The sequence below is a fragment of the Theropithecus gelada genome, chromosome 3 (genome assembly GCF_003255815.1).
Source record: "Theropithecus gelada isolate Dixy chromosome 3, Tgel_1.0, whole genome shotgun sequence".
NCBI classification, from domain to species: domain Eukaryota; kingdom Metazoa; phylum Chordata; class Mammalia; order Primates; family Cercopithecidae; genus Theropithecus; species Theropithecus gelada.
In genome coordinates this window covers 117,226,223-117,242,354 of record NC_037670.1, presented here as the reverse complement: position 1 = coordinate 117,242,354, position 16,132 = coordinate 117,226,223, and the positions used below count along the sequence as shown (strand labels likewise).

At 38.9% G+C, this 16,132-nt stretch overlaps 1 protein-coding gene across 3 annotated transcripts in view; it reads left to right on the top strand.

The window, feature by feature from the left end:
- GRM3 (glutamate metabotropic receptor 3) overlaps positions 1–16,132 on the top strand; it is a 230,663-nt gene that overhangs the window by 150,913 nt on the left and 63,618 nt on the right. For 2 of the 3 annotated variants that reach the window (XM_025379266.1, XM_025379264.1), the window contains one exon: positions 20–875. The exons of the other annotated variant lie outside the window; for it this stretch is intronic. In XM_025379266.1, the coding sequence (XP_025235051.1) occupies positions 20–875 (856 nt within the window). The remainder of the gene's footprint in view (positions 1–19; positions 876–16,132) is intronic. 3 annotated transcript variants of the gene reach the window in all.

Sequence of the window (16,132 nt, the reverse complement as noted above, 5' to 3'; positions counted from 1 at the left end):
CTTCTTCTCCCTCCCCCAGGTGGCAAACCTGCTGCGGCTCTTCCAGATCCCTCAGATCAGCTATGCATCCACCAGCGCCAAACTCAGTGACAAGTCGCGCTATGATTATTTTGCCAGGACCGTGCCCCCCGACTTCTACCAGGCCAAAGCCATGGCTGAAATCCTGCGCTTCTTCAACTGGACCTACGTTTCCACAGTGGCCTCTGAGGGTGACTACGGGGAGACAGGGATCGAGGCCTTCGAGCAGGAAGCCCGCCTGCGCAACATCTGCATCGCTACAGCGGAGAAGGTGGGCCGCTCCAACATCCGCAAGTCCTACGACAGCGTGATCCGAGAACTGCTGCAGAAGCCCAACGCGCGCGTCGTGGTCCTCTTCATGCGCAGCGACGACTCGCGGGAGCTCATTGCCGCTGCCAGCCGCGCCAACGCCTCCTTCACCTGGGTGGCCAGCGACGGCTGGGGTGCGCAGGAGAGCATCATCAAGGGCAGCGAGCATGTGGCCTACGGCGCCATCACCCTGGAGCTGGCCTCGCAGCCTGTCCGCCAGTTCGACCGCTACTTCCAGAGCCTCAACCCCTACAACAACCACCGCAATCCCTGGTTCCGGGACTTCTGGGAGCAAAAGTTCCAGTGCAGCCTCCAGAACAAGCGCAACCACAGGCGCGTCTGCGACAAGCACCTGGCCATCGACAGCAGCAACTACGAGCAAGAGTCCAAGATCATGTTCGTGGTTAACGCGGTGTATGCCATGGCCCACGCTTTGCACAAAATGCAGCGCACCCTCTGTCCCAACACTACCAAGCTTTGTGATGCTATGAAGATCCTGGATGGGAAGAAGTTGTACAAGGATTACTTGCTGAAAATCAACTTCACGGGTAAGCCAACAGCCTTTAAACATCTTCTCAGGTGCATACAGGTGAAATCAAATAGGAATCAAATGCCTCTGTGCCCAACTCAGAAATAATTGTTTCAGAGCCATAAAAAGGGTTCAAACTGTTAACCAAATATTCCAGGATGCGATAGGATGGTTCTCTAATATTCTTACTCATTTCTGAATGAACGTCTCGGCTGGTAAACGACATGGCAACGAAAGGGGCCTCAGGTGGGTCTGACAGCCCACTGTGGTAGCTCCCTAGATTAGGACCAGGCTAGATTTGAGTTCTTTGTTGTTGTTGGCTGCAGGATTATGGCATGTGTGATATGGGCATTTAATCTTCTTTAGCAGAATTGGGAACTCTCTAGGGAACATGAACTTCCAAGCCTTCCTTGTGGGTGATTTGAGCAAAGGAATCTCATAACTTTCACAGTGGGTGAGAGAGAGAGAGAGAGAGAGAGAGAGAGAGAGAGAGAAATAGTCACTGATCTCCCAGAGCCTAATTAGGGACAAAATAGAAAAGATACTCAGACCACAGTAATTTCTAGGCATTCAGTTTCTTTTTCTGCTATACCAAAACATTTATATATTATTAATAGTTGGGGATTTTCTCAAAATATGAAATGAAACTCTTTTTCTGGAAGCTTGAGTATAAGCAGGTTGAAGACTAATGGAAGTCATTCTGATACAATAGTGAACATCATACAAAGGTGTATTCAAAGTGACTTTTGCTGCCTCTTTATTTATTTCTAAATACAGTCTAAATATTTCTCTAACTCTAGTATTGCATTGAATACATTACTACATAAAAAGCACAAAATCTTTAGGTCTACATTCTCTACTAGGGTACATGGGATATCTGCTTATTAAAGCACTTGTTCTGGGAACTGTAGCTTAATCCCAAATCATAAAATAGTAAGTAATATTTGGGGGCACAAAGATTTTGATACCAAAAAATTACAGTGATAAAATGCTTTCATCAGCCTAAATTACTAATACCTCTCATGCCACTCACGCATCGCTCCAGTCTGCACAATGTCTAGTCTGCTTCCGTGGAATTATCATCCAAGACGTGAAAGTTTATAGGCTCAACTCATACTACCATTGGTGCAAATGGCAGTTCTCACATCTCCCTTATAAGTGGTCACTCAGAAGTCAAGTGGTCTATGAAATCACAGGTAGTAATGAAAAAAGACCTCATGACCATTGGCTTCTATTCCATAATTCTTACCTGCAAGGCAGCCTTGAAAATAAGCACAAAAAAATTACCAGCCTGCATGTTGCATAACTTCTTTACTTTCCCCAGAGAGGGCCAAAAGTGGTCAAAATCAATTATGTCAGTAATTCCTCCAATTCATCTGATGGATACCACTTCTTATCATTAGAATGACTGCTAAAAGTGGTAAAGATTAAACTTTCTCTGTGCCCTGTATTCCCATAAGTGTATTTCATATAGAAATAACAAATAAATAAGTAAATAAATAAATAGAGTAATAAATCAGCATTCATCTTCAAATCCCAGGTCAGTTCCTATTGACATCTCTAAAAAGTGAGAATGGACCTTGGAGTCAGTAAAAAAAGAATATCTTTACTCTAAAAATAAATGAACTCTCAGGTATTCATAAAAGCCATCTGCAATGCACTTAATACTTAAAGATGAATAAGAATTCAGCACATACTCCCCATCAGACTACCCTTAAGGATATTATTTGTCTTTACTGACCACATATATTAATTAACTTTGTTATTCTAGTTCATTTCTTACTTTTTAGTATGCAAATATACAAATATATTCACTCATCAGCAGCTAAAATAAAAGGAACTCTTAGAATTCAGAAAGCCTTTGCAAGGTGTTTTATGTAACCAAAACATGTTCCTTCATTCCAGTGACTTCTTGGGTCTTAAAAGGCAAAGAAAAGTAAAGAAATAAGGGCATTATTTGGATAAACAAAACAAAAGTATCTTCTTTTTGTCTATCTTGTTCAATTACTCGTTTCAAGTCTACCATTCAGTTTGGCTCTGCAAACCTGACCACAAAGTGCTATTTTAGCCTTCTCAATTTGTCAGACATTACCAGTCATTCTCCATCTCTGAAGAGAGTAGGAGGGTGAAAAACAGATTTAAACCACATAAAAGAGAGGGAATTTAGACCAGCCACAAGGTAAATATTCTTAGCAGTGAGAATTGGACAAGAAAATACATTACTAAGGGAGGATACCACAATGCTAAGTTAGCTAACTAGTACATTTTAAAAATAAGTCAAAGAACTGACTATAATAATAGAATGCAGATTTCAGTTTACAGTAATCTGTATATGACTAAATATATGTATATTTTTAACTTAGAACTAGGTAAAAGATTATAAGTATGTATGCATTATTACTGCTTTAAGCTTGAGATGCACTATGGAATATTTTTTCCTAGCTATTGAAAAGCAGATTTGTTTTACTTTTTTTCTGAAACAGTATCGTTGTTTTTCTAACTTGAATATTGTGGCAATAAACTAGGCACAATACTACACACTTAGCAGACACTAAACAATCTGTTAATCTGTTCAATTAGGCTGAAAAAGTCTTCTTCTGGCCATTTGCATGTACTCAATATATTTACTTCAAGATTCTTCTGACAAGGGACACTTTTAGCCAATTCCCCAATAGCTCTCATCATTATAGGATTAAAAAACTAGGCCTCCTGAGAATTTTAAAATAGATTAAAATACTTCCTGGTACTCAGATGTGTTCCCACTAGCTAGTTCCAGCATTGGTCAACATGGATCTTATTTGAAGCTAACCCAATTTAAATATTCCTTTTGAAAAACAGATTTTTAGAGCTATGCCTTGCTAAAAATTATTCTAAATAGTAATCTCTCCTGGCATAGGAGCTAACCACTGCCCAGGTCTCTAGGTTCATTTCCTGCTGTATGCTCCACATTCACTCTTCCTTCCATTAACACTGCTTGCAGTGACCCAAACATGCCATGCCTCTATTTTTGCCTGCATACTTCCTGTGAATGCTATTTCTTTATCTAGAAGACTCTCTTTCCACCCCCACCTGCCTTATCTGGCATCTTCAGTTATTCCTGTGTCTCTTCGAGATTCAATTTAATTGATAGTTCCTTTAGGAATCATTCCTATACTTCCCAAACTGAGATAAATGCCCCTTCTTATTCCCATATCCATCTGGGATTTTGCCTTCCTTCATACTTTATATCCAATCCACCAAAATCTCTTGTTGGCGCTACCTTCAAAATAGATCCAGAATCTGATGACTTATCATCATCTCAACTGCTACCACCCTGGTCCACACCACCATCTCTAGCCTATATTTCTGTGATAGCCTCCTAATTGATTTATTGTTGCCTACCTCCAACCTAGACAATCTATTATCTGCATAATAGCCAGGATGCCCTATTAAAATCTAAGTCAAAGTCCTTCCTCTACCCAAAACCACTTGAGTTCCCTTGTTTCACTCATAGTGAAAGTCAACATCCTTACAATGTCCTGCACGACCCCCCTGCTCTGCCCCTACCTATCCTGACTGCTCTCCTTTCCTAGCCTTTTACTCTCTTTCTTTCTCACGTCACTCCAGCCACCCTTGTTTCCAACATTAGGACTTTTCCATTGCCAGTTCTCTCTGCCTATATTGCCCCTACCGCAGATATTTCTGTGGTTAATCCATTCCCTACTTCTTTCAAGTCTTCATTTAAATGTTATCTTCTCAGTGAGACCTACTCTGGCCATTTTTAACAGCGCAATGCATTACCCTCAACGCCCACTACAGATGCCCCTATTTCCCTTGTAACCTGCTCTACCTTTTGTTTTTTTACCCCATGACGTTTTCCCCTTCCGTCATACTACATCATCTATTACTTTCGTATTTATTCTTTATTGTTTGATCCTCACACTAGAATATAAGCTCCACAAAAACAGAAATCATTATCAATTTCATTCACAATGCATCCCAAGCATAATAGGCATTCAGTAAATATTTGTTGATTTTGAATAGCACTTAACACCCAAACTTATGTTTTCTTCTCTATCTTTATTACTAGATTGTGGGCTCTTTCAAGGCATAATACATATATTTCATCTCTGATCTCAAATACTCAGCATGGTTTCTGGCATAGAGCAGACATTGTGTAAATGTTTACTAAAGGAGTGAGAAATTATAAAAAGCAATCAATCAATTGATTTATAATATGATTGCTTTGGAAACATTTTAACGTATAAATTTTATTAACAAATGAATGTCAAGAAAGAAAAGTGTTATGACTTCTAGAGTGACTTGCTTTTACCTAAGTACTCTCCTTTAGTTATATTCTATCATTTCATTTGAGATAATTGTAACCAAATATCATTAAAGCTGGAAGAGACCCATCACTGTTTTACAGATGAATCCCAAGAATTGAAAGTGATTTGCCCAAGGTCAGTCAGCTGGTTAGCAACAGGGGCCAGGACTGTTAGCCGGTTAGTAACAGGGGCCAGGTGAAATTCATGTCACCTGACCCAGTGCTGTTTTTGTATGTGCACAAGGACTGTTGGAAATTGATGTATTTGATCCCAAACATCTACCACAGTTTCTGATCCATTCTAAATATTAATGAAATGCTGTTGACAGAATGAAAGATAATCAATAGGTTTGTAATATGTTCCCTTTTCTTATTTCTTTTTAACATACCTTTAATGCTCCTGGTCCACTTTTTCAATTGACGCAAAGGTGGTTCATCAAACAGCCAAACTTTGAACGCTAAGCCTTGGATTCCAAACCTTAGTATATTTAAAAATAAATAAAGTTTCAAATCATGTTTAATTGTTCAGTAAAATTATTTCCATGTGTAAGAGTCATGTCATCCAGAATCCTTAAGTAAATATTTAAATGAGAATTATGTTTGGTGTCACGTGAATTTTCAAACTTACTTTGAGTAAAATTTCATGAGTTTATGATGTAAAAGAAAGTTTAAACTATGCAATACAGTTAAAGAAAAGGAAGTAGAGAGGTCTGTGAAACATCTAAAGAAATGGGATATCACTTGATTATGTTCACAGTACAGTACATTCTCTCTCACTTTTTATTCTGAGACCAGTTCCAGAAAGTCGAATAGAATCAAATCATAGAGTTACAAAAGGCCTTCCTCAAAGATGAGCTTGTCCCTACTTCTCACTTGACAGAGGTGAAAATTCAGGATGTCAGCATTATTATCTTCACTTACTGAAGCACACAAAAGTGAACTCAACTGTCAGAGTGATGTGGTAACTGGAGTACACCCAGTTTGAAAGAAAAAAAAAAAAAGAGCTTCCATTTGCTAAACATAACTGCCAGAAGTGCCCCAAGACACATCCAATGTCACGTAGGCATTATCTCAGGAATAACATTTATGCCATTCCTCTCTGCAATTCTCAGGGTTAGGCTAAACTGTTTGAGAATGGAGATACTTAGAACGTAACACAAAAGAAAATTCATCCAAGTTCACATAACGAATAGGTGACAGAGTAAACTGCCAAGGTCCTGATTTAGTCATTCATTCCAAGGATACGTTTAGATGTCATGCTAGGACCTGAGGACCCAACAGTAAATAAGACAGATGCATTTCCTGCTTCATAGAGCTTACACCAGCATTTAACTACCAAAAACAATTCTAAAGTATAAAAGCATGATTATTATAGCCTATAATGTTAGGTTGTTGCCCTAGGATTTTTGTTCTGCTTTGGTTTGGATTGGGAAATTATAATGTATCTTATGCCCAGAAAAGATCTAGGATCCCTGAAGAAATCTTACTCCCAGGGCTTCACTTATATGTGAAGAGGACAATTCCCTGTTACTGATGGTCTGGTGACCATAACAGGATGGAATAGTATGCACAGCTAAGCTAAGACAGTTTTCTTTTATATTTGTTTGCTTGGTTGGCTTAGTTAGTTGGTTGGTTGCCTTTTTTTTTTTTTTTTTTTTTTTTTGGTACCAGTGAAGAGACAGACTACTGAGATCAGAGACCTAGAGCCTGGTGGAGACAGTCCAGCCGCCTTCTTATGTTTACGATTCTCTACACCTGGAAGAGGCGAAGAGGCAGAAAATGGGTAGTCCAGCCTTGCCACCCTACTCACCTCTGTGTCTGATTCATCCAATAGGAACAAGGATCACTCCTGGTTGGGACTATAATCACAGAGCACAGGCCAGTAAGGGCAGATTTTCTGGGACACTGCACTCCAAGGAATAACGTTTTAGCTGGCCCCAACCCAGCAAGTCTCTCCTCTTGAAAAGTACAGGGCCATCCAAGGCACAGTGAGGAAGCCAAAATGGTAATGGCCACATCTTTAGATGAATGGGCTTTGAAGTCCCTGAAAGAGCAAACTGCTCTTGATCTTGCTTCCTCCCCTGGAACATTTGTAGTTCCCACAAAAGCACAGAAACTTGTTCCAGCTCTGCTGATCAAAAGCATTTCCCAAATATAAAGATAAATATCCTGTACTTCTTTCTTCCCCTTTCTCTCTGGTCAGCTTCCTGGGGTCACAAGAATAAGATTTAAACCCCCAAAGGGCACCACTAATGTGGTCACTTATTTGTTTATGCACCGTGCATCTGTGCTTTGGTGTCTTAGAGGCTTGAGAAATGATTCCCATTTTAAGGTCATGCAGTGGAGAACAGGAGCCTCTAGGAAACCTAATTTTCCACTTAGGCCTGTGCTTTCTGCTGCTGCTGCTACTGCTTGTTATTTTTACTATTATCATTATAGTTGCTATTATTATTGTCTTTAATATTTAATAATCCTTAATTTATTATGAATCGTTTAAACATCCTGTGTGTGAGGCAGAAAAAAGTAATCATCCCCAATGAAGTATGAAAGAAATGGATCGTACCAACCTGCTAGTCAGAAAAAAGTATAGTAAATATACTATTTCCTTGTTGTTTCCAGACTTTTTGGACACTGTGGTATATTTACAGGAATATCACTTGCAAAGGTATCTGGAGATTGGAAAAAAGATATTCTAAGTATTTTTTTAATGCAACTAAAATCCTGTTTAAAAATCAGTTTACCTTATCTATGTTCCTCTCAAGATAGCTTGTATTATCCCAACAACAACATAATCTTCTAGAGGTTTCTAATCTCTGGAAACTTTGTCATAGTAAAGTTGAAAACAAATGTTTTTTCCACTTCTGTATACCTTTATGTTATTACTCATCCTGAGCAGGACACTGAGAAGCCAATATACAGAAGGAAGTATTTTCAGTGTGTCAGAAAAGCTATCAGATTGCTGTACTCACTGGGATAGCAATCACATACTGAAATAGAGGAATGTTCTCTAAAGAAATTTAAAAGATTATACGATTATCCAATGGAACATGAGAGTATGGGAAGTCTATCCTAAAGTTGAGTTTAGTAAGCCTTCACAGAAACTTAGTAAAATTTTCATAATGCCTGAACAATGAGCATACATCCTAAAGATTAAGGATGCTGATGTTATACTCTGAGGAGCAGGCATTGAGAAGGATGGCTAAAGAACTTGAAAACTAGTCACCATTTTCACCTGCCTCTTACCATAAACACTTAGCAGGGGTCCACAATACTCCTAATCTCTTCATGTGACATCAGCAGGCAAGGTTAGCTAGTCAGTCTTTGTGTTTCTTCCCTGAACCCTTAGCACTGTTCCTGGGGCTACTGTACCTACGCTCCAAACTATGATAATCAAAGGATTCATTCAACTGTCTAAAGTATTTTAGAATTTGTTAACATGGCAAAGTCCTCCAAAGTTATAGTAATAACATTCCAGAATATTCAAAGGTTCCATTCTCTTTTTTCTGTTTTAAAAAATAAACAATTTTACCAGCACAGAGTTGACCATAACTTCAATTTACAAATTAACATCTCAACTACCAACTACAAAATCATATTCATACACACAAAGCTGCTGGACCAAGTATGATTAGATATTCTAAGACTTCCACTAATATTAACCTACTACTTGTCCAATTCATTCTTCCTAGCACACAAGAAGTAAAGTAACAGAAGTTTCTCAAATGTACCTTTTTTTTTTTTAATTAAGGCAGTTTAATGTATTACTTTAATCAGCCACTTTGGAAAAGATGATTATTTCTCTTTTAGTTTTAGAGTGGGGTTGACACATACAGAACTGAAGTATAGGAGGATAATTTAAGAGCCATTGGTCTAGGTTATTTATTATTTTATTTTATTTTATTTTATTTTATTTTATTTTATGTCTCAGGATGCACGTGCAGAACATACAGGTTTCTTGCGTAGGTAAACATGTGTCATGGTGGGTTGCCCCACCTATCAATGCATCACCTAGGTATTAAGCCCCACATGCCTTAGCTATTGATCCTGCTGTTCTCCCTCCCCCAACATCCCTGACAGGCCCCAGTGTGTGTTATTCTTCTCCCTGTGTCCATGTGTTCTCATTGTTCAGCTCCCACATATAACTGAGAACATGTGGTGTTTGGTTTCCTGTTCCTGTGTTTGTCTGCTGAGGATAATGGCTTCCAGCTCCAACCATATCCCTGCAAAGGACATGATTTCATTCCATTTTTTGGCTGCATAGTATTCCATGGTGTATATGTACCACATTTTCTTTATCCAGTCTATCACTGATGGGCATTTGGGTTGGTTTCATGTCTTTGCTATAGTGAATAGTGCTGCAATGGACAGAATGATTTATGTTCCTTTGGATATATACCCAGTAATGAGATTGCTGGGTCAAATGGTATTTCTGGTTCAAGGTCTTTGAGGAATTCCCACACTGTCTTCCACAATGGTTGATCCAATTTACATTCCCACCAACAGTGTAAAAGCATTCCAATTTCTCCAAAGCCTTGCCACCATCTGTTGTTTCTTGACTTTTAAATAATGCTTATTAATAAGTTTAAGTTCCTTGTAGATTCTGGCTTTGTCAGATGAATAGACTGCAAAATTTTTCTCCCATTCTGTTTGGTCGTTCACTTTGAGAATAGTCTCTTTTGCTGTGCACAATCTCTTTAGTTTAATTAGATCTCATTTGTCAATTTTTGCTTTTGTGGCAATTGCTTTTGGTGTTTTAATCATGAAATCTTTGCTCATGCCTATGTCCTGAATTGCATTGCCTAGTTTTTCTTATAGGGTTCTTATAGTTTTGGGGTTTACATCAAAGTATTTAATCCATCTTGAGTTAATTTTTGTATAAGGTACAAGGAAGAGATCCTATTTTAATTTTACGCATATGAGTAGCCAGTTTTCCCAGCAGCATTTATTAAATAGGGACTCCTTTCCCCATTGCATGTTTTTGTCAGGTTCATTAAAGATCAGATGATTGTTGATGTTTGGTCTTATTTCTGAGATCTCTATTCTGTTCCATTGGTCTATGTGTCTGTTTTTGTACCAGTACTACGTTGTTTGGGTTACTGTAGCCTTGTAGTATAGTTGGAAGTCAGGTAACATGATGCTGCCACCTTTGTTTTTTTCTCTTTCTTAGGACTGTCTTGGCTATATGGGCTCTTTGTTGGTTCCATATGAATTTTAAAGTAGTGTTTTCTAATTCTGTGAAGAATGTCGATGGTAATTTAATGGGAAAAGCATTGAATCTATAAATTACTTTGGGCAGTGTGGTCATTTCCATGATACTGATTCTTCCTATCCATAAGCATGGAATGTTTTTTCGTTTGTTTGTGCTGTCTCTTATTTCCTTGAGTAGTAGTTTGTAGTTCTCTGATATGGTTTGGCTGTGTCCTCACCCAAATCTCATCTTAAATTATAGCTCTATAATTTTCATGTGTCATGGGAGGGACTCAATGGGAAGTAATTGAATCATGGGGGCAGGTCTTTTCTATGCTGTTGTCATGATAGTGAATAAGTCTCATGAGATCTGAAGGTTTTATAAAACAGCCAGTCCCCTGTGAATGTTCTCTTGCCTGCTGCCACGTAAGATATGCCTTTGCTCCTCCTTTGCCTTCTGTGTTGATTGTGAGGCTTCCTTAGCCATGTGGAATTTTGAGTCCATTCAACATCTTTTTCTTTATAATTATCCAGTCTCAGGTATGTCGTTATTAGCAGAGTGAAAATGAACTAATACAATACATTGGTACCAGTAGAGGGGGCTGTTGCTCTAAAGATACTGAAAATGTGGCAGCGACTTTGGAACTGGGTAACAGGCAAAGGGTGGAAGTTTGGAGGGCTCAGAAGAAGACAGGAAAATGTGGGAAAGTTTGGAACTTCCTAGAAACTTGTTGAACGGTTTGACCAAAATGCTGATAATGATATGGACAATGAAGTCCAAGTTGAATTGGTCTCAGGTGGAGATGAGGAACTTGTTGGGAACTGGAGCAAAGGCGACTCTTGTTATGTGTTAGCAAAGAAACTGGCAGCATTTTGTCCCTGCCCTAGAGATTTGTGGAGCTTTGAACTTGAGAGAGATGATTTAGGGTATCTGGCAGAAGAAATTTCTAAGCAGCAAAACATTCAAAATGTGACTTGGGTGCTGTTAAAGGCATTCAGTTTTATGTACTCACAAAGACATGTATTGGAATTGGAACTTACGTTTAAAAGAGGAGAGTGTAAAAATATGGAAAATTTGCAGCCTGACAATGCGATAAAAAAGAAAAACTCATTTTCTAAACAGAAGTTCAAGCCGGCTGCATACATCTGCGTAAGTAGTGAGGAGCCAAATGTTAATTGCTAAGACAATCGGGAAAATGTCTCCAGGACATGACAGAGACCTTCACAGAATCCCCTCCCATCACAACATCCCCTACCATCACAACCCAGAAGGCCTAGAGGAAAAAAATGGTTTTCTGGGCTAGGCCCAGGGCCTCAGTGCTTTGTGCAGTATCAGCACTTCGTGCCCTGCATCCCAACTGTGGCTAAAAGGGGCCAACATAGAGCTCAGGCTGTTGCTTCAGAGGGTGCAAGCCCCAAGACTTGGTGACTTACACATGATGTTGGGCCTGCATGTGCACAGAAGACGATAATTGAGGTTTGGGAACCTCAGTCTGGATTTCAGAGGATGTATGGAAACACCTGGGTATCCAGGGAGAGGTATGCTACAGGGGTGGAGCCCTCATGGAGAACCTCTTCTAGGGCAGTGGAGAAGGAAAAAGTGGAGTGTGAGCCCCCACACAGATTCCCCATCTGAGGACTGCCTGGGGGAGCTGTGATAAGAGGGCCACCATCCTCCAGAACTGAGGATGGTAGATCCACCTACAGCTTGCACTGTGTACCTGGAAAAGCCACAGAAAACACAGCCCATGAAAGCAGCCAGAAGGGGAGTTATACCCTACAAAGCCAGAGGGGTGGAGCTGCCCAAGACCATGGGAACCCACCTCTTACATGAGCTTGACCTGGATGTGAGACATGGAGACAAAGGAGACCATTTTGGAACTTTAAGATTTTACTGCCCCGCTGGATTTTGGACTTGCATGGGTCCTATAGCCCCTTCATTTTGGCCTATTTTTCCCATTTGAAATGGGTGTGTATACCCAATGCCTGTACCCCCATTGTATATAGGAAGTAACTAATGTACTTTTGATTTTACAGGCTCATAGGCAAAGGGACTTGCCTTGTCTCAGATGAGACTTTAGACTGTGAACTTTTCAGTTAATGCTGAAATGAGTTAAGACTTTGGGGGACTCTTGGAAAGGCATGATTGGTTTTGAAATGTTAGGCCATGAGATTTGGGAGGGGCCGGGGGTGGATTGATATGGTTTGGCTGTGTCTCCACCCAAATCTTATCTTGAATTGTAGCGCCCATAATTCCCACATGTCATGGGTGGGACCCAGTGGGAGGTAATTGAATCATGGGGGCAGATCCTTCCCATGCTGTTCTCCTAATAATGAGTAAGTCTCACAAGATCTGATGGTTTTATAAAGGAGAGTTCCCCTCTTCTTGCCTGTCACCATGTTTATGTGACTTTGGTCCTCATTCACCTCCTACCATGATTGAGGCCTCCCAGCCGTGTGGAACTCTGAGTCTGTAAACCTCTTTCCTTTATAAATTACCTAGTCTTGGGTATGTCTTTGTTAGCAGAGTTAGAGCAGACAATACATTCTCCTTGAAGAGGTCCTTCATTTCCTTTGTTAGCTGTATTCCTAGGTATTTTATTCTCTTCCTAGCAATTGTGAATGGAAATTCATTCATGATTTGGCTCTCTGCTCATCTATTGTTGGTGTATAGGAATGCTTGTGATTTTTACACACTGATTTTGTATTCTGATACTTTGCTAAAGTTGCTTATCAGCTTAAGAAGCTTTTGGGCTGAGATGATAAGTTTTTTTAAAGATCATGGCATCTGCAAACAGAGAAAGTTTGACTTCCTCTCTTCCTATTTCAATACCCTTTATTCCTTTCTCTTGAATGATTGCCCTGGCCAGAACTTCCAATAATATGTTGGATAGGAGTAGACAGAGAGGGCATCCTTGTCTTGCACTGGTTTTCAAAGGGAATGCTTCCAGCTTTTGCCCATTCAGTAGGATATTGCCTGTGGGTCTATAATAAGTGGATCTTATTATTTTGAGGTATGTTCCATTAATACGTAGTTTATTGACAGTTTTTAACCTGAAGGGATGTTGAATTATATTGAAGGCCTTTTCTATGTCTGTTGAGATAATCATGTGTTTTTTGTCTTTAGTTCTGTTTATGTGATGAATTATGCTTATTGATTTGTATATGTTGAACCAGGCTTGCATTCCAGGAGATTAAGAAACTCACTCAAAACCACACAACTACATGGAAATTGAACAACCTGCTCCTGACTGACTCCTGGGTAAATAATGAAATTAAGGCAGAAATCAAAAAGTTCTTTGAAACCAATGAGAACAAAGAGACAATCTACCAGAATCTCTGTGATGTAGATAAAGCAGTTTTAAGAGGGAAATTTATAGCACTAAATTCCCACATCAAAAAGCTATAAAGATCTCAAATCAACACCCTAACATTGCAACTAAAAACTAAAGAACCAAGAGCAAGCAAACCCCAAAAGCTATCAGAAGACAAGAAATAACGGAGACAGAGAGGAACTGAAGGAGATAAAGACTTATAAAATACCATTCAAAATATCAATGAATCCATGAGTTGGTTTCTGGGAAAAAATAATTAAATAGATAGACTGCTAGCTAGACTAGTAAAGAAAAGAAAGAAGAATCAAATAGACACAATAAAAAATGATAAAGGGGATATCGCCACTGACCCCACAGAAATACAAACAACCATCAGAGAGGTAAACACCTCTATGCAGATAAACTGGAAAATACAGAAGAAATGGGTAAATTCCTGGACACATACATTTTCCCAAGGCTGAACAAGGAGGAAGTTGAATTGCTGAAGAGACCAATAACATGTTCTGAAATTGAGGAAGTGATAAACAGCCTACCCACTAAAGAAAGACCAGGACTAGATAAATTTACAGCTGAATTCTACCAGAGGTACAAAGAGGAGCTGGTATCATTTTTTTCTGAAACTATTCCAAATAATTGAAAAGGAAGGACTTCACCCTAACTCATTTTATGAAGCCAGCACATCCTGATACAAAAACCTGGCAGAGATACAACAAAAATAGAAAACTTCAGGTCAATATTCCTGATGAACATTGATGCAAAAATCCTCAATAAAATATTGGCAAACCGAATCCAGCAGCACATCAAAAAGCTTATCTGCCACAGTCTAAGTTATTTAAGCTATTTAAATTGCACTTTGAGACAAGATTATACTTTCTACCGCTATAGTAAACAAGTTGGCTAGCAACTAGTCTCTTGTTTTATGTTTTACCATAGCAAACTTGTTTTTTTGTTTGTTTGTTTTTTTGGGTTTTTTTGAGACAGAGTCTTGCCCTGCCACCTGGACTGGAGTGCAGTGGCATGATCTCAGCTCATTGCAACCTCTGCCTCCCAAGTTCAGGCAGTTCTCCTGCCTCAGCCTCCCAAGTAGCTGGGACTACAAGTGTATGCCACCATGCCCAGCAAATTTTTGTATTTTTAGTAGAGACGGGGTTCCACTGTGTTGGCCAGTCTGATCTTGAACTCCTGACCTCGTGATCCGCCCACCTCAGCCTCCCAAAGTGCTGGGAATATAGGTGTGAGCCAGTGTGCCCAGTCACCATAGCAATAGCAAACTTCTTACAAATTTGTTCTTCATGATAAAGCAAAGACAGAATTTGGAATTGATTGTTTTAGAACTAGTGCTGCTAGAGAATTTTCCTTTTTAATATGAAGAGGATTTGTGGGCAATGGTGACATATGTACATAGAAAAAACAACACAATGCTATAATTATGAAACTTTTCAGAGAATCTTTAGTATTCAGTGTGAAACAGTGTCAGGTACTACAAAAGATGAGATAAAAAGAGTAAAAAATTCTTTCTGCCATCAAGTATCTTAGCAACTAGTAAGGGCAATAAGAGAACATAACTTTTACAATACACAACAGTTCATCACTGGCCTCTTAAGAGAACTATAAGTTGCATAGTATTTAGATACAAAAGAGGGATCACAGTGAGCAGAGGGTCAGAAAAGGCTTCCTAAAAGTTGTAATTTTTAGAATACAATTAAGATTTCATTAACAAATTCAGAATCCCTTGGGAAATTAAAAATTAAATTGAAACCATAAAGTGTTGTTTTGATTTTATAGATTAAATATAAAATGTGTGTTTTAGTCCCCTTGTATAAAAAATATATAAACTTCTCTAAAACCACATTGGCTGTGATCGTTGGTCTATCATTTTCACCCTGAATTTAAGTTAAAACCAATTAAATTTTAATCTGAAAGGAAAAGAAGAAAAAAGAAAACTAGCATTTATTGATTGCCACTGGCCTGACATAACCATTTTATATATTTTATTCATTAATTCTCACAAAAATCCATCAGGTGGGTAGATATTATTTCCCTCTATTTTATAAATTTAAATGAGTCTCAAAAGTGTTAAATATCTTTCTCCAATTTGCAAAACTAAGGGGCTTTAGAGACTTGGAGACCCAAGTCTATCTGTTTCCTACTCACACATTATTTTCCGCTCCTGCTTCCTAAACAGAAAAGAAAAAAAACAAGGTTTGTATTTAGAAAAAGGATCCAGTCTCATTGCCATTGGGCTCAGCTCACCTATGTGCATTTGCAGTAATAATAAAACATTGTTTCAAAATCTTAATAATCCAAGAAGGTATTTGTTAACTCATTAATTGTTATAATAATGTCTTAAAGAATGACTCATAGGAAAGGCCTCCAACTACATACTTCACTCCTTCCTCTGAGAGCATCAAATTGCATCAGACCAATATTTGCAATATCATACTGTTA